The sequence below is a fragment of the Myiozetetes cayanensis genome, unplaced genomic scaffold (assembly GCF_022539395.1).
Source record: "Myiozetetes cayanensis isolate MyiCay16 unplaced genomic scaffold, myiCay2020 scf13, whole genome shotgun sequence".
NCBI lineage: Eukaryota > Metazoa > Chordata > Aves > Passeriformes > Tyrannidae > Myiozetetes > Myiozetetes cayanensis.
The window spans coordinates 22,994,036-23,020,527 of NW_026086937.1; the positions used below are offsets into that span (position 1 = coordinate 22,994,036).

The 26,492-nt window shown below is 50.0% G+C and overlaps 1 protein-coding gene and 1 long non-coding RNA gene across 9 annotated transcripts in view; both read right to left on the reverse strand.

Annotated features, from left to right (window-relative positions):
* Positions 1-2,621: 2,621 nt before the first annotated feature.
* The window catches only part of MBNL1 (muscleblind like splicing regulator 1), a 67,012-nt gene continuing 43,141 nt past the window's right edge, over positions 2,622-26,492 (reverse strand). For 2 of the 8 annotated variants that reach the window (XM_050307776.1, XM_050307775.1), the window contains exons 4-11: positions 24,476-24,676; positions 18,495-18,752; positions 17,474-17,527; positions 16,551-16,704; positions 11,426-11,461; positions 10,643-10,737; positions 7,149-7,223; positions 2,622-5,932 (exon numbers count right to left, since the gene is read on the reverse strand). In XM_050307776.1, the coding sequence (XP_050163733.1) occupies positions 7,167-7,223; positions 10,643-10,737; positions 11,426-11,461; positions 16,551-16,704; positions 17,474-17,527; positions 18,495-18,752; positions 24,476-24,676 (855 nt within the window). In that variant the 3' untranslated portion in view covers positions 2,622-5,932; positions 7,149-7,166. The other 6 variants (XM_050307777.1, XM_050307778.1, XM_050307781.1 and 3 more) reach the window with 6 other exon arrangements.
* On the reverse strand, positions 7,230-10,636 carry LOC126636024 (uncharacterized). Its single transcript, XR_007627875.1, has 3 exons — positions 9,510-10,636; positions 9,329-9,436; positions 7,230-9,256 (listed from the first exon to the last, which is right to left on the reverse strand). It is a non-coding gene; the product is annotated as an uncharacterized LOC126636024 (long non-coding RNA).

Below are 26,492 nucleotides of genomic sequence, written 5' to 3' on the forward strand. Positions count from 1 at the left end.
GGCCGGGCAACCAGCACAGCCCGGCACGTGTGGCTGGGCATTAACAACAGCACCCAAGAAAGAGCAGAGGAAAAACATTCATCTCATAATTTCTCTCATGCAGATGCTGCTCTCCAGCATGAACATCCTACTTCCTTCCCAGCCAAGCCCACTGGCATCCCACCAGCACCCCATGGCTTCGGCACCTGCAGTTTCATTTCCATTCTCCCAGCCTTGAGGGTAGGATGGGCTCGCTGTCCCAACCCCTTGGATATATCCCCCACCTTCTGGAAGTGCCCCAAGTGCCCCCCACCACTGCAGTGCCCTGTAACTGAGGGCACATGGAAACAGGCAAAGTGCTTTTGCTCTCTCCACCCCCAAAGCTCAGGATCCACACGGCACCAGGGCACCTGCAGGAGGCTCATCCTCCTCTCAACTCCTCAGAAGCAGCAGCATCACCCAATGCCACCCTTCACTTTAATAAATCACTCTTAGAGCCATGACAGAGGCACAAAACCAGGGCAATCCCAGGGCACTGCAGCCCCACTGCTGTTCTGCAGCATTAGCCAGACATGCTGGGTGAACTGGGCTGTCCCGTGGTCAGGCTGACCAGGAGGGCAGACCCTGCCTTGCAGTGCTGATGTCCTCCTGGGACTCTGGATGAGCCGTGTCCCGGATATTCTCCCCCCGGGGCATCCCAAGCCGTACCCACCCAGCAGCACCCAGCTCCTTACCTGCACACACAGAGCTCCAGCGTCCCTCCTGCAGCCCCAGCTCCCTCCAGCCCTTCGTCCCAGCTCCCTCCAGCCCTTCGCCCCAGCTGAGCCCCCACGCCCACCCACCCTGGGCCACTCAGCCCCACCGCCGGCACCTGGGTCGTTCTCCAAACGCCTTTCTCTCTCCTGCTGTTGTCGCTGTGGTTTGGGAGCCGCTGGAGTTGCTGTATCCCATGGCAGAGCACAGGGACCAGCCGTGCCACCCTGCCCGGCCCCACGTGGTGCTGTGTGTCCCCGGACACCGCGCTGGCAGAGCCGTGCCCGTCCCAGGCACCAGGGCATCCCCTTCCCAGGTTTTTGCTCCCCCCTCCCTGAAGGCCCAGAATGCCCCCTCGATTCAGAAAAGCCTCTTGGCTGCAGACACAGGGGATCCCTTGGAACAAAAGGCTGTTATTTTGCTTTTAACAGCTGCTAACAGTTGCTGCTGCTGCTCGTGTGGTTGTCATTGTCCCGGCCCTGGCCAGCGAGGTGCTGTGTCTGGAAAGGTGCCACATCCCAGAGAGGTGGCACAGACAGGGAGATGCCACAGCGGGAGAGGTGCCACGGCCGGCAAGGCGTGATGGCCACTGAGGTGTCCCGAGGCCCGCGGGCAGCGAGTGCCGCATCCCTGAGAGGTGTCACAGGCGCAGCTCCCCGGGCCGCCGGCGCTGCCGCCGCTTTGGCAGGAGCTCCTTCTCGTGGCTCTGCTCAGCATCCCCGCGGCTGGCTCGGCTCGGCTCGGCTCTGCAGCGCCAGCCCCGCTGTGGCAGAGCCGCTGCTCGGCACCCGCTCCCGGCCCGAGCCCCGCTCAGAGCCGGGGAGGGTCCTGGGGCTGCCCCGGCCCGGCCGCGCTCCCGCACCCTGCGATGGACGCGGGGGCTACAGGGAAAACCAAACAGGGTGATTTGTTTCCAGCTCCGAGCACTAGCGCTGTTCGACACATCGTTTTTCCCTGGGCAGCCAGATGCGGTGATAAATGAATGAAATGCCGGTGTCATCCCAAGCGCGGGGAGCGCAGGAGAGCGCAGGAGAGCGCAGGGTGCTCGGCCAGCGGGAACGGCGTGTCCGGGGGTGCTGAGCTGGGAAACGCCAGCTCGTGGGGGCTCACAGGAGACACCCGCAATCCTCCCGGAAAACAACTGCCCTGCGGTGCTTCATCAATTAAAGCTCTGATGGTGGGGTCAATAATTTTGATTGTGAGTGATTTGTGGGAACGCATGGAGGAACAGCAACACGTGGTAACGGGGCTCCCTCTAACGTCAGCCACTGCCCGGCTGCTCCCCCACTGCCTGCACCTCCATTCCCTGCTCCCCTCATTACCCACACCTCCAGTTCCATGCTCCCCATTACCTTCTCCCTTTCCCCTTCCCCCCCAGTTCTCTGCTTCACTACTCAATTCCCTTTCCCTGCACCTCTAATTCTCTGCTTCCCATTCCTTGCACCCCCAATTCCATGCTCTCCTCATTCCCATCACCCCCAGCTCCGTGTCCCCAATTCCCTGCACGCTCCCTCCCTGTGCCCTTCTTCCCTGCACCTCCAGTTCCCTGCTCCTCTTTTCCATGCAGCAGGCAGGGGCTGTGGGTCCCTGTGTGTCCCTGAACCTTGGAGGTGTTGCCACAAGAGGGTAAGGACAGTCGGGGCTGATGCAGGGCATCCCAGTGCTTTGTATTTAGCCTCTGGATTTAACAGGAATATCCCCAATACTTGGCATTTTAATACATATCCTGGGGATGGAACACGTGCTGGTGAAGAGCGCCAGGCCCAGCAGATAAGGTTCTGCCCAGGTAAATCCTGTCCCTCGAGTCTCCCCTGTGCACAGACAAGGCTCCACAACCCCACAGGGCCACCTTTAACCCGACACAGGAAAAGGTAATTAAGAAAGAGAACTTTTCTTAGGGCAATTTCACTTTATTTTTTTCCATACAGCAAGGTCAACTATAGCAGTAATAATAAAATAAGCATAAACCCAAATTGCAGCCCAGGACAGAGTACGTAACTGGAGCAACTACAAGCAAAAGTAAGTCTGTGGTTACGTAAGAGCAAACCCGAGCGCGTCCGTCCTTCCCGCAGATGAGCCGGGGCCGCGGCTGCTCCGCCTTCACCCCCGCCAGCTCCAGACCGGGCAGCCCGGCCCCAGCGCCTCCCAGCTTTGGCATACACAGGATCACCAGCTTCCTGGAACGTTTTCCAAGAAAATGGGAAGAATTCCCAGGTTGTTTTTCACCTGCTAAAAGAACAGGACCACTACAGCGAGAGAAAATAACCCCCTACCCCTACAGCTACAGGTGCTGTTCCGTTTGCCTGTCCGTGGTTGAACTCTGTGAACGTCAGTATTGGTTTTGAAGAACCTTTTTTGTGAACAAGAAACCACTGAAATTGTCAGAAACTGGTTTGAATAGCATATATCTTTAATATATTTTGATACTTTAAACATGCAGTAGATTTTGAATAATGTACGGAATATCTGAGCCATGATTCCCTGGATGGGCTGAAGTACCTGCTTTTTTTTTCTTTTCTTTTCCTTTTTTTTTTTTTTTTTTTTCTTTTTTTTCTTAATGATTTTCAGGCAGATTTGACCCAGTGGAGCTTCTGTCAGTCATGAGATCTCGGAAGGATGGCAGATCTTTCCAGCTGAAAAAATCCTGGCAAACTACAAGCTGTCCACATAAAGCAAAGCAACTTTTTGGAAGGGGGATGGAGTGCTAACTCTGTGCCACTTTTGCAAGCAATTTTGTTCAGCCTGTCATTTTATTTAGCCTTAACAAAACTCCTTGTAATTATAGACATTTTTATTCAAAATAAGATCTTACTATTATACAGGTTTCTCTCTTTTTTGACTATATACAGAAGTGCAAAAAGTCAACCTTCGCTCTCGACGTCCCAACTGCAGCATAATCAACCCTCAAGAGTTTGCACACACACACTAGAATTCTTGTTACGTAAACTTTGAGTATTTGGATTATCAACAAAAAGTCCCTTGATCTATTGATTATGCAGCTTATTTATAACAAGGCCTGATATTCAGGGATTTCAAAAATATTTAAACAATATTTTAACATTTGAAATGGATACAGTAGAAAATAAATTTTCTTCTAATATCTAGGAACTAGATTTTTTTTTCTCATAATAACTAATTACAAACAAAATAAATCATCAAAATATTACTCAATTGTCTGCCAGGATTGTTGCCATAGCAACAACTTAACTTCTTACTTAGCAATGATTATATAATTATAAGATATCCATATAAAAGATCTTTGTTCTTTTAATGAAAACTAGACAAGAACTAACAATGACTGACATTCTTATATTGTCATATTAGATCAGTAAAATAGAAATCATTTAGTTAACAGTAATACGAATACTCATAAGACACTACATGTAAATTCCAAACTGAGTATGTTATGAAGAAAACTACCTTTTTTTTTTTTTTTGTATTTTGAAAAAGTCATCAGTAAACTCTAGTAAAACAAAATTCTATAAACTGAAATGGTATCAACTGGTAATAGAAAATGAAAACGAGCTAATAAATGTAAGAAATAAAAACTATACTTTTAACAAGAAAAAATAAGTAAATTCTCTATGGTAAGTCACTACAATAACATGTGAAGTCATCTATACTTTCTTAACACGATTGAAATTACATTGGTATGGGTTTTAACCCGTAATGTAATAATCTAAGGCTTTAATAGATGTACAGTACAATCAGGAAAATCAACACATCATTCTTATCTATAAAGCATCTCTCTCAAGCATAAAAACTCGCAGTAAACTCGGAGTATGGCGAGTTCTACAACCGAACCCGCGCCTCTCCCTCCCCTGCCCACCCGGGGCCTGGCCCCAGGCAGCCCCTGGCTGAACAGAGCAAAAATATCCTTTACTGGCTGCAACATCCAAACCACAAAAAGGAATTCCTTTGGATGAATCCATTCTTAAAACTTGAATGCACATCTATTTGTTTGTTTTTATTTTGTAAAGGCTTTCTAAGGCTATAAGCAGTTAATCTGAACAAAAAAAAAATCACATATAAAACTCACCCAAGTATTAACCCACCCAATTTCTACGCTAATTAACATCTCATTTGTCCTATTTTGGTTTGTCATGCATCTGCTGTCAGTGCTTCTGCGTCTTTGTTTAGAGTCGCCGCGGACGCGGGACTTGATGAATTAAAGTGAAACCCATCTCTGCAAAACATTTATAGTCCTTGTGACTCGCGACAGAGGCTATAAATAGAGCAAAAGAAGTTCCTCAAACATTTGTTACTGTGTCTCAGAAATGGCTTTTCCCTTTCGTAGCTCACGTTATACAGTAAATATGCATAAATATGACATACTTGGGAGAGTTTATAGATAATGTTGTCCATGAGGGTTATGCACAGCTGGAGCATCTCTCTGGTGCTGCCCACTGGCTGTGAGGAGCAGTTGGCCATTTCTGAGACAGCTTTGGTTTGAAACAGAATGGTGCCCTTTGACTGATCAGTACTCATCAAGTCAGTGAAAATGTGGTTCGGAAAATAACACTGCAGAAATAATACTCTGATGGATGTACAGTCTATGGCACTTCATGAGAATCCTTAACAACGTGGTACTTAAAGCCATTGATGTGCTTTAAAATATACACAGTTGTGGTTTTGCTTGGCACATTCATCTCTGTCAGATTCCTCTCTTCCCACTTCTTACAATCTATTACATTAAAAATATTACTCTTAAACAAAAATTACTGTGCATGCACGCTCTCGTCTATAATGGCAATTTTAAATACAAGGTGCACCTTTGTTATTTGTAAACCTTGAAAGAAATAAACTTACTTTAAAAAATTATATCTTGGTCTACAGACGTACCAATACATAATAGATTTCTGGTTGCAGCATCGTCAGTCTTTCCGGGGTGACGCCCGTGATTGCGGGGAACAGGCCCCGGGCGCATCGACCCCCCGCACTCTGTGCCGGGAAAGACGGACGATGCTGCAGGTTTTTTAGACAATAAGATCACCTCAGCACAAATATCAATTCAATGTACAAAGTATATAGGCAACAGTGTGCAGTGGAGTCCCACGGTCTCGCTTCGTCTCGCTAACATGCAATGTGTGATGTCACTGCTGAGGGGTTCCCAGTGCTGCTGGACAGTATTTACATACACTATGGCTAATGAGCTCGGCCTCTTCCCACCCAAATCCGGCCTCTTCGCCTCGGCTGCGAGCTGGGAAGGGAAGAGCAGAAAGCGTTCTCAGCACAGCCAGGACTGTCAGAGCGCACCAGCCCCAACCCCACCCGGGCAGGGGCAGCTGTGCCCCCAGCATGGGCAGCCCCGGTCCCTGCAGGACACCCCGGGCAGGAGGGGCACACACGGCACCCCCGCTCTGCAGGGACAGAAGGGCCTGACCCGCTGCTCTCCCGCTGATCCTCGGCCGTGGGATGGGCATCTGGGGCACCGTTCCCCACACCCAAGGCCCAGGCCCTGGGAGCTGTCCCTGTAAAACCCAGGGGCACAAGCAGGATCTCAGAAGCACAAAACATCCTCAGAAATCCAGGCCCCATGTTCCCAAGGGAATTCTTCTCCCTTCAGTGCCCATCTAGTGCAGCTGTCCCTCTGGTCTCTGTGGCCTGTCACAGGAGAAACACCTCCAGAGGCAATTCCTCCTCCTCCTCAGGATGGTCTCCAGAACAGGGACAGCCTGGAACCAGCTGCTTTGAAGGGACCCTGGCAGCAAGTTTAGGCCACGGATGGGAGGCACCCCATCCCAGGCATCCCACCCTCCCTGGGTCACTCCATCAATTTAACAACATTTATGCTCAGCTGAAACAAGTAACTATAATAATATTACTACTACTACTAAAAAATATATTTTATATAAAAATATAATAACAAATAATAATAATATTAGAAACCCCCTGCGGCCAATGGGTGAATCCTCACCCTCAGAAATAATTCCACGATGGCCAAGACATTCAGTAAAAACATGGCTGAAATGGAGCACAGCAGAGAGGAAGGGAGGGGATGGCTGGGGGGGTCTCACAACAACAGGAAAAATGAGTTTCCAAACCCAAGTGATGCTGGGTTCCCAAATTTTTGAGATTTAAAATCTTTTCTTTCTAACTTGATGGAGAACTTGGTGGAATCAACTCCCCCTCCAAGAGCTGCCCCTCAGCTCAGGTCAGTCCTGGGGCCACACAGATAAAATATAAACTGTGAACTCTGATTTTGCTCTGTGGGCAGGTACAAACCTGGCACGGCCACTGATACCCTGTGGATCCCCCCTTGGAGAGGAACAGCCCCTCAGCAGAGGTCAGAGCCTCTGCCCCCACATCTTAATGGCTACCTTAGAAAGAAAATGAAAACATTCTGTCCCTGAAAGCAGCAAATTACATATATAAAGGTAAGAAAAAAATATAACAACAACACATTGGGAACTTACTGTTTGATGACCAAATGTCTACATCTGTGTAACATACTTGTGGCTAGTCAGATGTTCGGCAGATATTATGGGTATCTACAGGTAAAAAATGTAAACAGTCAGTAACACATGCAGAGAGCCCACCCAGAGGTACAGCATTTTGCTATAGAACATCACTTTGGGAAGGGGAGGATCAGCTGTGAGTCGGTGGATTTTATGTTGTAACTATAAGTTAAAGTCAACTGAAGTGCTACAATAGCACCTTAACTGGAAACATTGGGTTAAGTACTACTGGACAAATATAAATAAGTATTATTGGTTGTTCAGGAAATGAGAGAAGTTAACATCTACAAGTCATGCAGTGCAGTAATTGAAAATAGCCCTTTTTGTTGGCCTACACAAAATTCTGTGCTCTCAGTGTCTCCAATGATAAATTCTACAGTGGCCCCAGTTCAGGCTGATTTTGTGAAGCGTTCACTGCTTTCACCGTCCTGAGTTTTGAATGCCAAACCTACGATGCCCTGAGCTCGACTGTCATGGCTGGTGAGAATGCCCTGTGGAGAAGGGCTCCCTGCCCTCCCCACGGCCACCGTGCGGAGCAGCCGGCAAGCAGAGCCTCCCAGGCAGTGAAACGATTCCCAAAATGTTCTGCTGCCTAGACAGGACTCAGCACGTGGCTCTCAAGTGCCCATCAGCTCAGCTTCCCATTTAAAGTGCAATTACAATCAGAGCCAGCTGCCAGCAGAGCCAGTAACAAGTGATACACTCCATCCCGGGGTGAGTAACCCTGCAGCACCCAGGGAGAGCAGGTGTGCCCAGGCACAGGGACACATGCTGGGGATGTAGGGCACAAAATGGATTTGCATGATCCCAAATGGCTGTGGCACTTGGGAAGACCCTTTTTCCCGATGGGCACCAAGGCTGGCCTGTGAATCCGTCCAGGAAAGGGAATGGGAGTGTTTCTTCTCAGCTAACTCATCGGCAGGCCCTGCTGTTGTTCTCCCGCCCGTGTGCCCTCTCCTCCCCTGGCAGCTCGCACATCCACAGCACGGCCAACTCCTCAGAAATGGGCTTGGAGCAGAATGAAGCTTCTCATACCATGTTTTCCTACTGCTGCAGGACAGGCTGCGGCACCCGGCTGGAGAAGCATCAGGGACAGTGCTGTCGGAACAGACCCAGGGCCTTCAACACCAGTCCGGGAAGATGAAGGGCCAGATCTTTAGCCTTTGGCATGCAGGCACACGGCATTGGGTGGCATTAAATACCTTCAGCATTGCTCACGTGGCATATACATATATGGGTATATATGTATATATGGAGGTTTGGCTGCAGAACTGCACTAAGTGTGTTATGAGGCTCCGGGGGGGAAAGGCATGAAATGATCAGACTCTACCACAGAAAGAACGTGATCTATCTATGCCCTGTGATCTATTTGGGAAAGTGCATGGTTATTAACACAGAGATGATTCAAAAATAATGCTGGTTTTCTGGGGCTTGGCTTCTTCTCACAACTCTCAGGACACACACAGGATACAGAGACAGACTGAAATTAACTGTCTGGGGCAATAAACTGCAATATGAAGAGAATTTGGGCATACAGGTGGTTGCTTGCTGAGGTGGCACATATGCAAAGGTAGCCCCACCTATGAACTAGCTTTTCAAAACACAAATTCTTAGGCTAAGTTTAAAGCCATGAGTGACCTGGTCATTGAGCAAACGTTTCTCAAGAGCAGCCCATGCTACCTACTGAGCAGACTAACCTGGGTGGTTTTGGGAATTGTACAATATCCAGGTCCCTTTGGAGGCTCAGGATGTGCACACCTAGGTATCACTGCAAGGGTGCCATTTGGGAATTGTGTTTTTGAGAGATGAGGAAGCAGACAGGTTAACGAGGAACGTACAGCTGGGGCAGCACAAAATGGTAGTGCTCGACAGCTAAAGGTGCAAAGGCTCGAAGCCAAAGACCCTGGACTTCCCTCTGCAGCACTGGGTGCCCACAGCACCATCCTCCCCAAGCACAGAGGGGCAAGAGCAGCTGCAGCTGCACCCCCAGCCTGCTGGGGCTCTGGGAAGAGGAGGAGGTGTCGTCTGTACTGAGCCAGGGAGCTGAGCACGTCAGCTGAGCCTGCCTTAGAACTGACACTGCCCTGCAGAGTCCATCCCATCTCAGCACTGACACTGCCCTGCAGAGCCCATCCCACCTCAGCACTGACACTGCCCTGCAGAGCCCATCCCACCTCAGCACTGACACTGCCCTGCAGAGCCCATCCCACCTCAGCACTGACACTGCCCTGCAGAGCCCATCCCACCTCAAGCACTGACACTGCCCTGCAGGGCCCATCCCACCTCAGCACTGACACTGCCCTGCAGGGCCCATCCCACCTCAGCACTGACACTGCCCTGCAGAGCCCATCCCACCTCAGCACTGACACTGCCCTGCAGAGCCCATCCCACCTCAGCACTGACACTGCCCTGCAGAGCCCATCCCACCTCAGCACTGACACTGCCCTGCAGAGCCCATCCACACACAGAACCACACCTGCACAGCACTAAGGACAACTTCTAGTTCTTTTTCTAAGGGGCACACATGTGATCCGAGAGCTGGGAGCAAGACCCCCATATGGCACCAGAACTGACGGCTTTATGACGTGGGCAACTCTAACTGCCTGGTAAATCTCAAAAAATAATTTGCTTTTAGAAGAGGAACAATAGGGTCTTTAAAATGTTTTTACTGTTGCACTTTCAGCCAGATATTGTACATAAATCTGCTCTTCTGACAACACCCTGCGCTCAGGTGCAGCTCTAGCTGCTCCTTTGGCCCTGGAATTCATCTTCAGAGCACTGGTTCTGGCTTTCCTGGGAGATTTGTAATCATTTACATGGTGAAGCATTACTCTTATATTCCTGAAATACACTCAAACATGGCAATGCTTGGGGTGGCTATTTAGAAATAAACCCAGACTCTAATGGGCATTTTCTCAACTGAGCTCTGTCCGCAGCAATGGGCCATTCCCAAGAGAATCACGGGCTGGAACAAAGATTTCAAAGAAGTTTCTGTGTGGCCCATGCTCACACAGCTTTGTTTTGCTCTTGGAAGAGGAGAGTCAGAACATGTTTGGACTGCTAAACTCGGACTGTAAGAACCTGCAGCCCCTCTGCACAAAGGTTCCCCTGGCTTTCTCTGAGTGCTGCACTGAAAGGAGCTGTCGGCTTCACAGAAACGGAAATAAATTGTGGGTTTGTGTATTATCCCTTGCTCTTTACACCACTGAGAGCAGAAGTAAGCAGCATGGCCCATAAATGTTAAGACTGAGTCAGAAACTCTATTATCAATTATTTTTAGCATCAGAAATGGAACTGCAGCACCTCTGGAGCACGGCTAAAGGCTGATTAAGCTGTGCTGCAGCTCTCCAAGAGAATGTGTAGGCCAACAAGAGGTCAGATCCAAACCCCCATGCTCATTAAAGCACCGATTTCAAGTTGTCTGTAAGGAACAAAGCTGTAAATTAGCAAACCTGGTTGGCTGTGGCTGTTGCAGCGAAGGGAACACTTGTGGCAGATGTTGTTGCTGCAGACACAGTGGCTGGCGTAGCACCGTGCACCATGGGAACTTTCGGAAGGAAAATCAAATAAGCAAACATACAGAAGAGTGTAGCAGTATGGGGACCAGAGCGACACGTGGGAGGGTCATTGAGCATGGTTTACCACAGCGAAAAGCCCGAGACATCATTGCCAGTGCGTGACATGCAACCACAGTGCAAAGCAGGACAACATTCCGGGAGGGAGGGGAGGGAGATGAAAGAGAAAAAAAGGGGAAAATGCTTGTTACCATCAAATCAAGAAAATCGACACAAACAAGCTTAACCATTTCAATACGAAAATCAACAGGAGAGTTTTTCAATGCCCTTATATTTACAAATTTTTGTCTTTTAAAAATTCAACCTAAATATTTACTGCAAACAGAAATTAATCTCGTTCAAGGACAGAATACGGCTACGTGGCTATGGTAAGATACAGTCTTTAGTTAACACAAGATAAGTTTCTAAACACTGGAACTCATAGTCCAGTCAAAATCCACCAAGGAACAATGTGCAATTAAAAACTGCTATACAAAATTAACATCTCTGTGTCCATGTCAATTAAATAAAACAATCGCATTTAATTGACAGGTGTTAGTGCAAGAGGCTGGGGGAGATGGACTGGCACGAGGGCTCTATGTTACATCTAGCAGTGGATTTTGAGGGTCTGTGAGCTGCACCACAGGTTTAAGATAATCAAGAAACAAAGCTGGCACCTACCAACACTTGTAGCGGGTGTCATGCACAATATTGAGCCTGCTCATCATGCATTGCAACAGGAAGGTGGATTTGGAAAGGGAAAAGAATTAAAACAACCCATCACACGTGTAATTAGAAATTTCATTTGAACAAAGAAGAAAAACGGTTATTATGGGCACAGTGGCACGTAACTGTCAGCACAATCAAACCATACAGTGGCACAGTGATCCGTTAGAAGGAGGCCTCGGGGACAGGATGGGTCGGGGCACTGGGGACCCTGCTGGCCCCCGGAGCACCATGGAGGATCTGGGCAGCCAGGAAACACTTTAACTCACAACTCCTGAGATCTTTCTGCCTTTTGACACAAGCCTTGTCACGGTCCTTCCCCCATGGCTCCTCAGACTAAAGGGGACACTTTAAAGCCCCACGTGCTGTGGGTGCAGGCCCTGCCGTGCCCCCCACCTGCCTGTGAGCTGCAGGAGCAGCGCAGTGATCCCCACTGCCCTCTGCTCTGTCTGCTCAACGCAGCTCAGAGCAGGGCCTGGACACTCACAGTGCCCTGCACAGCTCGTGGTGACTCCTCAGATTACCTGCTCAGCGTTCAGTTCTGCACTATGGGATGTATTTTAAGCAGCTGGTGTCTGAGCACACAACCTGCAACTCATTTCAGGCTACACAACAGCACAGTGACAGCACCTGGAGAGCTCTGCCCTGCAACCAGAGAGCCAGGAGCAGGAGCATATTTTTAGGAACATTCTGGTATCATTTTTAAGTATCACCAAGTCGATAAACTCTGAAATCTGGGAACAAGATTGCAGTGGCAATGGAAACACATCCTAGCAGACTTCAGGGCAATGCTGCCTCTGTGACACCCCGTGACCGTAACAGGGGGCAGGAATTGGCTCCAGCCCGTGCCAAACACTGTAGGGGCTTTGCACAACCTCAGCAGCTTTTGACTATGCAGGGAAGAAGCTGGTCAGTTTAATCACTGCTGGGGAGGGTTATTCTGTGTCTATGCTGGATCTGTGAGGCTACAAAGGCAGGGGCATAATCATGTTTCCAATTACTCCTCTATTTCTGTGTCATGGAAGAGACCGAGAATATTTGCAAAGAAACGGTAAAGGAAGGGCAGCTCTCCTGACCTCCCCAGGCACAAATCACGGCTGAAAACAATGGGATCACTTGCAAGATTAAAAAATGGAGCAGAATTTGGCTATAAAGTACAAACAGTAAGCAAAACTGCTTTCTCAGTCCCTCTTATGGCATCTCTGTGGTGTTAATGAGGTTACAGAGAAGAGCCTCTGAGTTCTGCCTCTGCAGAAGTGCCCTGTTTACATGGCTGTACACCCTCCATCAGAGCCGGAGTAGTACCTCGTTCCCTACATAATTACATCTACATGCTACAGATGAATTGGATCTTTATAATGACTTTGAAATATCCCTGTAAAGCTTTTCAGCTCCAAATTTCAGTCTGAGTTATCATCACTAACATCATGACCAGTTTTGAAAGGGAATTGAAGCAAATGAACATGAGGCAAAAAAGGAGAAAACTCACTGGGGTGGGATAACTCCCAAATACAGACATAATGCTGTATGACCCTCTTACCAATAATAAAAATAATTTTTGCTATGACCTTAATATTCATCTTGACTTCAGAACCTTTGACTGACTAATGAGAACACATGAATAATGAATGTGCTGTTTCAGTGTTCCCTGGCTGTTCAGCACAAGGCAGAATTTTAATTCGAGGATGTGTTAACTGACCGTAACTTCACAACCAAATTATTTCTGCAGTGCAATAAAGCTATTTTTATAAATATTCTAAGTTTACTGGTGTTTTAAGTATTTTTTTCTCCTCTATCCCTCATATTATTCCCCTCAGCCTACTTCTTCTGCCCAATCTACTAAACTCTCAGTAAAACCAACACCACTGAGAGGATAAGCACTCCTGTGGAGGTGAGCACTGGTGCCTGACCTTTCCTTCCCTAACACTTAGAGGAGAACAGTGGTTCTGCAGAGGCCCAGCAGACCCAGGGAGGAAGGTGCTCTAGGAAAGCCTCTGGGCACTGAGTCCCAGCCAGGAGCAAGGGAGTCTCTGGGGCTGAAGCTGCAGTAACTAAAGGAATACACGATGGGTTAACATGATGGCAGAGGTGGCTGAAGCCCTGGGGTTCAGCTGCCAGCTGCAATCCTGCCCCTTGCAGCTGCACCAGGACATCAGCTCATGGGAGCATCCTGCCAACCCACCCCTTCCTTTGGGGAAAGTCATTTCTCAAAGACACTGGTCACCCTGGTGACACACCCGGGGCAGAACAGCGGTACTCGCACACCTGAGGGGACAGGGAGCTGAGCCATAGCATGGCCACAAGCACCGGGGCAGGATGTCACCCAGCTGCCCACAGGAGCTCTCTCTGCAGGGACAGGCATGCCCCAGCCAGCTCCCAGTCACTGCAAGACACAGAGCAGTGGAAGGTGAACACAAGGACCTGGAGCTCTGCACGTTCACAGCCAGAGGTTCACCCCTGTCTGCCAAGGTGTCCCAGGTCAGCAGCCAGGACACAAGTACCAAAACACGCTGCCAACGTCACTAAGGCATGCAGAGCCTCCTCACTTGGTAGACTAACTCCACTTATTTCAACACCACAAATGTTCCCAGTTCTTCCTTGTAATGCCTTTAAACTCCCCTCTCAGCCTGGGAAAAGGTTCCGGCAGCCAACGTTTCCCTCTCAAGAAGAGAGCTGTGAAAGAGGGAGCTTTAGTAGAGAGAGGTGAGATGAATGTCTAAGGGCATTTAATCAGTTAGGGTGTGCTGGAGTGCAGTGTCCAACCTCTGGCATGGACGATCCCTTGGTGTGTTTCACACCCCTGGCACACAGGCAGCCAGAATGATGCCTTAAAATTCAAAAGAGGTTTCTAAAGTTGTCTGGAACATGAGTAGAAGAACATGAGGAGTGACATGCCCTGCAGAGAGGAGGGTCCTGCCCAGATCCCCCCCAGAGGACCAACCCCGTGCACACCCACCCTGTGTGGGTTCTGCGTGTCCTGCCCTCTGGCCCTCCTGCATTTCATACCCTGCAGCTGAAAGCTGAAACAACTAAGAACACAAATGAGCACTTACACCTTGGGTGTCTGAACCTGAAAAATGTCACTTTAATTCAGATCCCACTGAGCTGACCTGCCCCTGCTCCATGGCCACAGAGCTGAGGGCACCTGCATTCTGTGCTCTCCGTCGCTTCGTAGGGACTGATGGAGAAACTTTATTTCCAGCTGACTGTGCCTGAACAGGAACTGATCCCAGATTACTTGAAGTGGGAAAAGCTATAAAAGGCAAGGTGGCAAAGACATTTTTCAAACTTTTGGGAAAGTACTGGATTACTGGAAAGCTCAAACTGCAGCTATCTGAAAAATATAAAAAGAGAATTTATAGTAGCTCATGCTAAAAACTCCTTTACTTTGCTTGTGTAACATACACTAAACTTCAGTGGTCAGGAAAGGTCTAATGAAGTATCAAGAACTACTGCCAAGCTCCTGGAGGTTTCAGTGTGGACATGCTGGAGGAAGAGCTGAGGCAGGCTGTGTGGAAGAGCTGGGAAAGATCCCAGTTGATGATGAGGTGCAAATGGGGTTTGAGACACATAAACAGAACCCCAGCTCCCGACCTCAAAGGATGTGATTTGAGGCATCTCCAGCACTTCCAGAAACCATCCAGGCCCTTGCTGCTTTAATGGAAGCTGGAAAACTGCAGTTTACTGACTCCACTGGTTACGCTGTGCCAAAAGGAATCTGTGAATTGTTTAATACGTACAGCAAGGGCTGTGAATCTTCCTGGATGGGGCTCTTAGCAACCTGCTCTAGTGGAAGGGGGTTTGGAATGAGGTGGTCTTTAAGGTTCTTCCCAACCCAAATCATTCTGGGATTCAATGATTCTATGATCATATAGGCATTTTTATATGGATTTTAGTATGTGGGCCAGAGATCTGACCTACAGCTGACTCAATCTGGCTTCCTATTGACTCCAGCAAGCTTTGCAATAAGCTTTTAATGATACATTTCAGTGGCTGCAATGCACTTTTGGAACCTAAATAAGTTATTAAAACGTTCTACATGAAGAAACTGTTTTTTGTGCCATTTAAAGTACACATGTTGGTTGTATGCCAGATCAAGAAAGAATGGTAAAGGGTATTACACTGAACTCCTGGGAACATACTTCCCAAAAATATTCAGGATAAAATCTTTTAATTTTTTAGGTAAAGACTGATGAGCGGTATTTCCTCCCCTCCCCAGTCTGCATTACGAAGGGCTGTCCTCACAGACCCCTTCCCATTTCAGAGTACAGATCTATCAGCTGGGCTCTGCACAGCTCCTGGAACGAGGTGCTGGTTTAGTGGGGGTTCACCTGTAACAAACCACCTCAGCTGTGTCACTAAGGGCAGAAACTCCCAGGACAGACTAGAGATCATTTCTCGTGAAGTGCCGGTTGCAGAACCAAAGCATTGATTTCAAATTTAAGTCCCATCACTTGTCCTCTGAAGGAATTTCTGCTTGGTACAATAGTACAGGCATCAACTCTTCAGCACTTACACTAGGACAAGTCAGATCTGATCACTCTGCTCAGCCCAAGACTGGTCCTGAGGCACTGGAGGCCCAAACCGTGATTTCTTGTGTAGGTTCATGATTCTCCCACCTGTGAGACTGCCTGTGCCTTCTGTGACCACTGCACCTCATTAAAGCCAACACCTTCGAGTGTGTGACTCAGCCCCACCACCAAGCACACGAAGGCCAAGGGGTCTTACAGTGAAGAGAAGCAAACACAACAGTTCAGGGATATGTAAAGAGGAGGAGTTAATCCAGGGAAAGAGAAAGGAGAGAAATTTCAGATTCTGATTTGAGGTGACAGAGCATGATGCTGATTTTTATGTTAGACCGGAAAACACCCACCCAGCTTCCGCGAGGAGCAGAGAAAGCCAGTGGTCCCACAGCCAGCACCTCCACTGCCCACGGGCTGGAGGGGCTGCCTGTGCCCATCACCAGTGGCCTCCAGCACACACTGCATTTGCCACCAGCAACAAACAACTACTTCCTACTGTGTTTTTTCCAGAACTCCCCTTCTCCCTCCCCGGAAAAAGGCGGCCGAGCAGCACTTACCTGGTGGGAGAAAGGCTGTATGCTGCTGTAACTGCATGTTGGCAAGAGCTTGCTGGTATTGGAAGATACCAGTGTTAAAGACTGCGGTGGCACCATTGGTTTTTTCAAGCGCAGGCCTCTTTGGTAAGGGGGGAAGTACAGCTTGAGGAATTCCCTGAATGGTGGATGGGTATTAAAATAAAGTCCAGTAACAAAAAGAAAAAAAAAAACCAAAAGGGGGTGGGTGGGGTGTGGAGGAGGATGGGAGGGAGGGAGAAGAAAAGGAGAGAAAAAAGGAAAAAAAGAAAAATCAGTAGAAGGCAAAATAACCAGGTAGCACCATGTTTCTCCATGAGCAAGCAAGCAGCATAGCAGACTGAACTACCAAATAAAGGCGAGGGAAGAGCTTTCCAGGGAGCACTATTTGCCTGCCATTACAGCGGCACAGGGACCGGTGGGACCGGCCTGAGTACCGCCCTACGGGAAAGCTTCGGGCTGGGTCAGGAGCGAGGCTCTCGGGGAAGCAGCACTGCTAGCTCCATGAGGATCACACGTAAAGCCATGTTAATAGTCACCGTCCGCAGCAGACGGCGGGGCCGTGGTGCCAACCCACTCCCCGGGCCCCAGCGCTGCCCGGGCATGCAGAGCACGCGCCGCATGCCGGCACCCGGCCGCCTCCGCGCCACGAAGCCATGCCAACGCCCCTGCGCCGGCACCCGGGGAGGGACGGGACGGGAGGGCAGGGATGGGCACGGGAGAGGGGCGGCGGGGCGGGGGGGCGGCAAGGGCTGCAGGGAGGGTGCCCAGCCCGGCCCGGCCGCCCACACGCCCTTTGCCGGGGATGTGGGGAGGGAAACCGGGATGTTCCATTTCTACACATTAACCCCAAACTCGACTCTACGATACAGCTACATGCCAAGCTAAAAGGTGAAAGGTCATAGTACCAGGTCAAAGGTTGCCTCGAGGGGTCGCTTCAGTGATTTGACAGCCGACTGAGTCTTAATTAGCAGGCAGCGAGCACATGATGGCAATGGCCAGTGGGGTCAAGCGCATTAACATAAACAGCAAGCAGAGGTGCGTCATGGGGGCAGCAGTGCATTGGGGAGGTGAGAAAAAACAAATAAAAACAAATCACCGGATGCCGTGTACAACGGTAACAAGACTAGGCATGCACGGGGGGCCGGCGGGCGGCCCCCGGCGGGCAGGGCAGCGGGGCAGCAGGGGGTGCCCGCGGGGCGCTCGCGGCCGCGCAGAACCGGGAACGGGGCTCCCGCCACCGGCCACCAGTCACCGGCCGCTGGGAGCCCCGCCGGGAGCCCCGCTGGGAGCCCGCGGCCACCGCCTCGCCCCGCCGGCCCCGCTGCTCCGGCCGTGCCCGCTGTGCTCTGCTCCCCACACCCCCACGGGCTCAGCACTGGCGGGACCCTCCGCCACCACAGCCCCCCTCAGCGCTACCCTCGCCTCGCCAGGAATCCACCTCCTGAGTGGGTCCAGACCTGGCTGCTACAGCTACGGGGCCTGTGCCCGCGGGAGCTGCCGCCAGCCCTCGGGGGACACGGGACGGGGACAGCAGTAACATGGTCAGATCCACTTCAAACTACACCTCTACAAACACGGACTCACAGGAACTAAATAGGGGTTTATCTATCTGTGCAGCTAGACAGATACACATCAGATACACAGCCAACCAGATATACGTGTAGCCCACATGTACAGGCACACACACACGTATGAACACACACAGGTACATACAGGTACTCTGTACATCAGCAGGCAAAATTAGTCAAACATCTCAACGGTCTGGAACTACTTCAAAACAAATCTGGCACCACATGCTGAGAAAGCTCATTGCACCATGTAGTGACCAGGGTCCCCAAACACACACCCCCTCAGCAAGGACAGACACACATCCACCGGCACCTCTCCTCAATGTACATCTACGTCCAGAGGCGCTCCCACACTCACCATGGCAGCTGCAGTTGCTGCTGCCTGGGCAGCTGCAGCTTGGTTAACCTGGTACTGGGCAGCCTTGATCTTGGCTTGCAGGTGTGCAGGAGGGTGAAAATATTTGCACTTTTCCCGTGAGCATCTCCCTTTGATGTAATCCATGCAGACGGTGACCGTGTTGTCGTTGGTGTCGATCATGGCGCTGTCGGCGGGGTGAGCGAACCGGCAGTCGTTCTCTCCCCTGTTGCAGTTCCCACGCTGGTACTCTCGACATACCTGCAACACCGGGAAAAGAAAGACCCTTGGTGTGGGTGCCACACGCTGCAGGCATGGCTGGGAGCGGAGCAGGGGTTTCCAAAGGCCTGTGAGAGCACCACAAGGATCCAAGCACCTGCCAGGAGAGGGCAATCCACAGTCCGTGGTGGTGGCACAGCCCCCCCTGGGCAGGCACCAGTCCTGCCTGTCACATGCCAGCAGCCAGTGGAAGCTGGAGGGATCAGACACTGCAGCAAGGAAGCCTCCTGGCTGGCAGCCCCCTGCAGCATCCCCACTGTGCCACATGGGCTCCAGCCGGCCCCGAGCCCTCACAGACCCGCTGGACCCCGGCCACCCCAGCACTGCAGACACAAACTGCCACCAGCGTGACAAACACAGGCCCCCTCCCCCCACGCCACACAAACCACGTGTTTGACAGACTGACGTGGGCTCTTGTCACGGTCAGTTCTCCCCAAACCACCAATAAAAGCTCTTGGCATTCCAGTTTTCCAAAGGCCATAGGAAACAAAGGAACAAAAGCAAATGGGTCTGTATAAAAATAAAACGACTACAGTACATGGAATTTCCTCTTCAAGGTGGGTGCCCATGGGCTTGGATCATCAGTATTTCCTTAAGAACCTTGGCTCCGATCCCTGCAACAACCCAAATTTGGTGGTGGTTTGGTTTCCCTCCATGTTGATGCTCTGGCTGCTGTTTAACCCCTGTGCTGCTGCCAGTGCCACCTGCCCATCCTCTGCACTTACGAACTGACACGTGTGAACCCGACCACAGGAAATACCCATTTGTCCAGAGTCATTCCTGCACAACCCTATTCACAGGCTTTTTCCACATGGTGACAGACTCTAGGTATGTACTTGCAGCAGACCCAGCCCCTCCTGCTCAGTGTTCACAGAACAGATTCTGCAGCACACAGGAAACAGCTTGGGCAAATTTCTCAGCTGGAAAATAACCACCTGCCTGCCAGGTAATCCTACAGTCAGACCCCCTTCCTGCTCCAGTCCCACACAGTGACACGGACCACTGTGCCAGCCAGCGTGACACAGGGAGGACCAGGGAAGGAGGTTCTCTTTCATCACCTAGGAATCTTTCTGGGTCAGGAACCAGTGTCCTCTACCCAAACACAGGCCTCCCACATAGACAAAAATGGATAATTTCCTCTGATCATTTGTCTGCAGTCTAGCAGTAAACTGAACCTTCTTCCTCTGAAGATGAACAAAAGGATGAACTAAAGACAGTTGTCTTTGCTCCTTGTCTTGTGCTGGTGATCCACTAAAGCAAGGTCTCAAAACCACCCCACATGTAAGCAAGAACTACTCCATTAATAACATAGAGATGATATATACAAATTCATATGTAAGTGTATACATCTAAAGCATCTATACACAGAGAGAGAACACATTCACAGAAGAGCTACTTTTATCCTGGTTGAAAATCAAAAGAGAATGACCAGAATGCTGAAATAGGCAGGTAGAGAGAATCTTTGGCATGTCCAGGCCAAGTTTTCAGAGCTGTAACACAGTTGCTTCACTAAGGCAAAGAACACCTCTCTCAGTGCTCCCAAACAGACCTCGGGATGAGGGCTCAAGCAGCCAGGCACAACCCTGAACTGCTGCTCCTTCTACCAGTGTGACCAGTAACAGCTTCTCAGCCACTGGGAGGGTAAGAATCAAGAACATTTCCAACTCTTGCTTATTTAAAAGTAAGCATTGAAAAGGGTTATTTTTTGCCATGGACACTGCAGTATATCATTCATCTGCTTGAGTACAGAGAGCCACAAAGGCACGATGTGCTGTCTGGTCTGTCAGATCTGGAGAGCTTTTATTAGTTATTTATTAATAGCCCTGTAATTGGTACTGTAATTTTCAACTCAGTATGTTAGGAAACATAAACAGAAGAGGCACAGATACTCCAGCCTGCTGCAAAATGCTGAGTTAGAGCTGCAGTGTCACTGCCTCACTCTAATTCCCTTGCTCAGGTTTTGGGCTGAGTTTGCTGGGATAGCCATGCTGGGACCCGAGGTGCCACCCCAGTAGGGACACAGCCAGCCTTCTAAGCATGTCCCACCTCCCAGCCCCTCCTCTGCACCCAAGAGACCCCACCAAACTGGGTGTGCTGGTATCCAGGACACTCCGAGCACAGGAACACACAGCCCCGCCGAGTCCCAGTCCTGATCACCCACAGCTGACAGGCTCCAAGAACTTCTAAGTTGCTCCTTTCTGGCAAAAAATGGCATATAAGAAGCAGGCAGGAAACAGCAGCTTGGCTGTGGTCATTCTTGACTGTGGAACACTTCTAATAGACTGTGATGGCATTACAATAGAAATAGCCATTTTTGATAAAGCATTAGGTAATTCCTTTCTCTCTCAATTCCCTGTCCTTGCTTCTTTTCTAGTTCACTGAAGAACCACACTTTGTTCAAGACATTTCTGGCAAGGGAGTTGGAAAGCTGTGGGAAAGCCTCAACCCGTGACATTTTCACGCTGAGTGCAGGTTCTTTACGGGAGTGGCTGGATGCACTGGACACCTGAACATCTGCATGCTGTATGAAATACAGATGAAAGCAATCCTGCTGCCAGCAGCATTCACCACCTTATCTCACGGAGACTCACATTAATTCAGGAGACACGGCATGCTGCCCAGCAGAGCTGTGGTGTCTGCCTGCTTCCCTTCAAACCCCAAGTGTACCTACCGAGAGCTCTCAGCTGTGGAACAGCCTGATTCGGCATCCCAGAACGTGTGCTGACTTAATTCCTGCCAGTGCACATCACTCTTGGAAATAAATATTTAAAATTCTAAGCAGAGCCAATCACAGTCCAGGATTAGATGCTAACATCATCGTGGTTATTTTTCTCCAGGACAGTTCCTTCCAAGGGATAGAGAGCAGAGCCTTATAAAGCTTTGATCATGCCATAACAAATGGCAGTGCTACAGCAGCAGATCCCTGGAAGAGCAGGTAGACACTGCCAGGTCTTCTGGGAGGTAACAGCCAGACCATGTAGAATCTCCAAAATCCGTTCTGTATTTCTGTAACCTATAAAGTACATTCAAAGGTTTTGCTGTTTATAAAAATGATGTGCTTGTTTAGTGTTTGGATACTAAATTTGGATACTCCGGATCAAATGACCACTACACTGGAATGCACTTACAAATTATCTTCTCACCTACACGTTTCACTGATTAAACTCATTTGCAGAAGGAAAAAGCAGGAACAGACACCCCCTCCTCCCAACAGAGAGGGATTTTGTAAGCCAGCAGTGCAGTGTGGACCACAGAGCCTGTGGGTCAACCTGGATGTGCTCTTGACTCCAGTGAACATAGAAAGCAAAGCTCAAACAGTTTGAAGGGAGGATGGCAGGGCTGGAACAGCCCTACTACAAGGACAAGGACATCCCCCAGGGGCAGAGATGAGACAGATGCAATCACAGCACAGAAGGTTGCTGGGGCTGAGGAGCTGGAACGTTCATCCATGGAGCAACATGGCTGAGGAGTGAGGGCCTGCCCGGCTGCGAGCAGAGCCCACGGAGCCACCTGCAGCTGCACCAGCACAGGTGACACAGAGATGCTTCTCAAAGCCTCAGCCCTTGTTTTCAGGGGTTTGCAACTTGACCATCTCCTCCTTCCTGTACAAGTTCAAAGTAAAACCACTCAGCTTTTTAAAATTTTACTGGATTTCAGATGTTTTTCCTAACTGACAAAAATGGTTTTTACTGCAGATTGTGCCCCTGGGTGTTCTGTGACAGTGCTACTCTCACAGTTCCCTGTTGTGCAGAGGACTTTGACTCAGCAGTGCATCACTCCTCTGAACAGCCATATCAAGAGCACGCAGCATCTGGAGGGCCAAATCCTGCAGGCTTAAGTCCCAAACTTCAATAGCTCCCTGTGCACTATGGTCACAGTCTCAGCCAGCACCAGGGCTGCCCTGGAGGTACCACATGAAGAAGTGCCCCTGCACATCTCCCCTCAGGCTCCCATGGATGTACCTGCTTCCCTGGCCATGGGGAGAGCCAGTGCTTGGGGAATTGGGTACACCCTGCTTATGACCAGGACACTTTTGAGCCCTCATGTCCCCACAGCACTGACTAGCCCATGGCCAGCACACAGCTGGAAGCACAAACACAGCAGCCACCCTTGGCACTGCAACTCAAAGGGCTCCTGCCATTGGCATCCTCCTCTCCATACTCATTTCCAAATCCAATGTGATTTATTTATGAATTTATCTAATTGCATTTTGGTTTTAATCCACCTCTGGCAGGTGTCCATCATGAAACAGAGTCCTCAAGGGAAAAACATCCCTGGGTGATTCCAACCAGCCACCTGTGTGCCAGCTCAGAGCTCGGAGAGGCTGCCTCCCTGTAACCTGAGCGTGCTTTGGGGAACGCTTCCCCTGGGGAAAGCATCTCTAAAAAGGGAAATGATGTGATCCCGCAGGAGGGGAACCTGTGGTGACATGAGTTCTGAGAATAGTGACAGCGGCAGCAGGAAACACTGGCTGCCAGATGACCCTCCACACTCCTCCCAGATCACCGCTTCTGAGCAGCAGCTCGTCAGTCAGACGCAACTAGGCAAAAGGAATTAATTTCCCTTGTAAGGAGAGTTAATCCCTGTTAATGAAGACACACAGGCAGAAAGAAAAGCATTACAAATACAACTGGCTGCATAAAACAGAGACCCTTCTCACTGGTCCCATTGTGCCCTCCGAGCTCTGGGAGGGACAGTGGCAGCAGCCATACCCATGGAGAGCGGCCTCTCACAGGGCCACGTGCCCCCACACACTGTGTCCAGCAGACACATGGGGTGACAGCGGCTCAGCCTGGCTGCTCTGCCCTCCCAACCACCACCTCTTAACCACCAGACCTGACTGGGGCTGCCAGCACCCACACATGGGCTGTGATCGATCCTCCTGGCTGTGCTCTCAGGCTGTGCCCATGGGCTGTACCCACAGGTTGTGACCTATGTTCATGCTGTGCCCGCAGGCTGTGCTTGAGGGCTGTGATCTGTGCCCTCAGGCTGTACCCAAGGCTGTGATCTGTGCTCCCCAGCTGTGCTCACGGCTGTGCTCCCCAGTTGTGCCCAGGGTCTGTGTTCCCCAGCTGTGCCCAGGGGCTGTGCTCACGGGCTGTGCCCCAAGCGCAGACGGCCACGTCGCTGGCTCAGCGCCCACGCTACCGCAGCACCGATAAGGTGCCGAAAACACTGTCAGGCCTTTCAGATAAGAAAGATTCAGAGTAAGGGAGAGCACCAGCTCGAGAGCACCGACACTTGTCAGGGTTGTAGCGAGGATGATAAGCTGGGTGCGGGAGGCTGGAGGGGGAGTGTGGGCACCATCTGCCCAAAGCCAAAGCAAGAGAGGCTGAAAGTCATTCTGCACCCAGGCAGCTGAAGCTCTGCACCTTTCCCTGGTGCTCAGTGCCTGTGCCTGTGCCCCTACCACATTAACACCTCCTGGGCACACACTAACTCAGTCTCGTTGCACTCTTGCAGCTGCCGTGGTCATTCCTAAATATTTCTGTTTCTTTCTACAAGGGAGGGCCAGAAGCAGAACAGCAGCATGAACTTACTGTACAATCACTCAGTCACTCCTTGTTCACACCCGTCACCAAGATACCACATTATCAGCCCAAGTGAAACCCGCATTATTTGCTTTCACAAGAAAAATACTTCATATCTAGAAGACATAATAAATGATACACTTGTGAGAGTAAGTTACACCAAGTGGTTCCTACCTCCAGCCTGTCTGTCCTCATCAGCTTCTGGGCAGCAGCGGCGGCAGCGGCAGGAACCGGGACACCGGGATTCCCTGTCACCAGCATCGGGGCCGTGGGCAGGATCTCCGCGGGGACCAGGCCAGGGGACACGGGCCCCAGGTAGGGGTTGAAGGTGGCTGACGCGTTGGTGGCTAAGCTCGGTGCCACGGAAAACATTGGCTGCAGGCAGAGACAAGGAGACAGACACTCAATACTGGCTCTTGCGTGCTGTCACCATAACTTTTTGGCAATCCCTTTGAGCAGAACAAGGTCTCTGCTACTACTGGGAAAGAAGCATTTGTCGTGTTTGTGGGACATGGGGAACACCTGTGCAGACGTCACAAGAGAGTGAGACCACGGAGACAGGCACCCCTGCCAGCCCTGCTGCTCCTCCTGCTCCAGCTTCCCTGCACACTCACAGCACGTGGCAGCTCTGGAGCAAAGTCCCGTGGGATCCACCATGCCATAATGAACGACACTCTGTGGGGTCACGGGGAGTCCGGGGCTGCTGGGGGAACACGACCACAGCGGGCACAAGCACCCGCTCTGGGGGAAAAGGCATCTGAAAGCCCCAGCACTGCATCAGCCACACTTGACTTCAGGTGCAGGCAAAGCCTCTCTGACCCTGGGGGCAGCCAGCACTGGCTCAGGAACTGCAGAGGCTTCACACAGGAACACGAGCAGCCAGCTACACCCCTTTCATTTTCCACAATTCAGTTCTGGCCATGCAGATACTCAGACACTCACTGCAGGTGCCCCTGTGGGCTGTGCTATGGTGTGAAGATAGTTGGGTGTAGAGCCCAAATAATGCTGTGAAACCCAACACAGAGCTGCTACACTGCAGCAGGGATTAAATAACCCTCCTGCCCTCGAACACACAGTGCAACTGCCAAATAAAATTCAGCCAGGACTGTTTATCTTTCATTATCTAAATAAAGCAGTTACTCAAGGCATTTAGGTTTTTCTTCCAAACTAATTTTTAGAGGGAAAAACAACTACAGAGTTAACACAAGTCCTCCTCTGTTTCATATCAGTTTAAGGCAGACAGCACAGAATGTTGCATGTTTTTGTATTCCTGAGGAAATGACTGAACTGCTTGGAAGCAAGGGACATTGGAAGCACTGGACAAAAACATGAAGGGATTACTAGAGAAAATAGACTGAGAGTTGAGTAAATGGTGATAATTTCTGTAACACTTCTGGATTTTCACCCATGTGAATGAAAAACAAACAGGCAGATTTTACAGGAAATGAAATATCACTCTTATAAACACTATTAATTAACTGCACTTTTCATTACTGTGTTATCAGCTAGGTAATAATGAACATTAAAAATAGAACTATGAACCAGTCTGCTAGTGTGTAACTTCAGAGATATCAATGTTTGATTTCAGCCCAATACACTCACTGTACAGTAAATGACTACCCCATTTATTTTCTATTGAGCTCATTTTATACCAAATAAATATCCTGCAGCCTTTCAATCACTGCAGAGTAACAGCATATGTTATCAAAGCCACTTCACACTATTCTGAAGCTCACAGGTACATTGTGATGTAAGGCAGGACATGCACACCTCCCCTGCTGATGCACCAGTACCACAGCCCTGGTCTAGCTGAGTCCAACTCCCCCTAAACCAAAGTCTAATTCCAGCAAGCAATTCCCTGGGAAGGTTCCCCTGAGTGAAGGGAAAATCCAGTGGGCATCTTCTCAAAGCCAAGTGTTTCCTAGAGCACATGAAATTGCAAAGAAAATGAAAATCCTACACAGATCACTCATGTTGCAAACTTTAAGAAATAAGTTGCAAAAAATGAATTCCATTAAGGAAAGATTAACAAAATGAATTAACAGTATCACTTCGAGCAAAGAATGACGCAGCACAGACACACAGACCAGCGTTTCACTGCAGCTGATTTCTCCACCCGTTCCTGACCTTTGTGGGATCTCCCAGGTGTGCCAGCCTGTGCTGGCTGTCCTCAGCCCCAGGTCCCCATCCC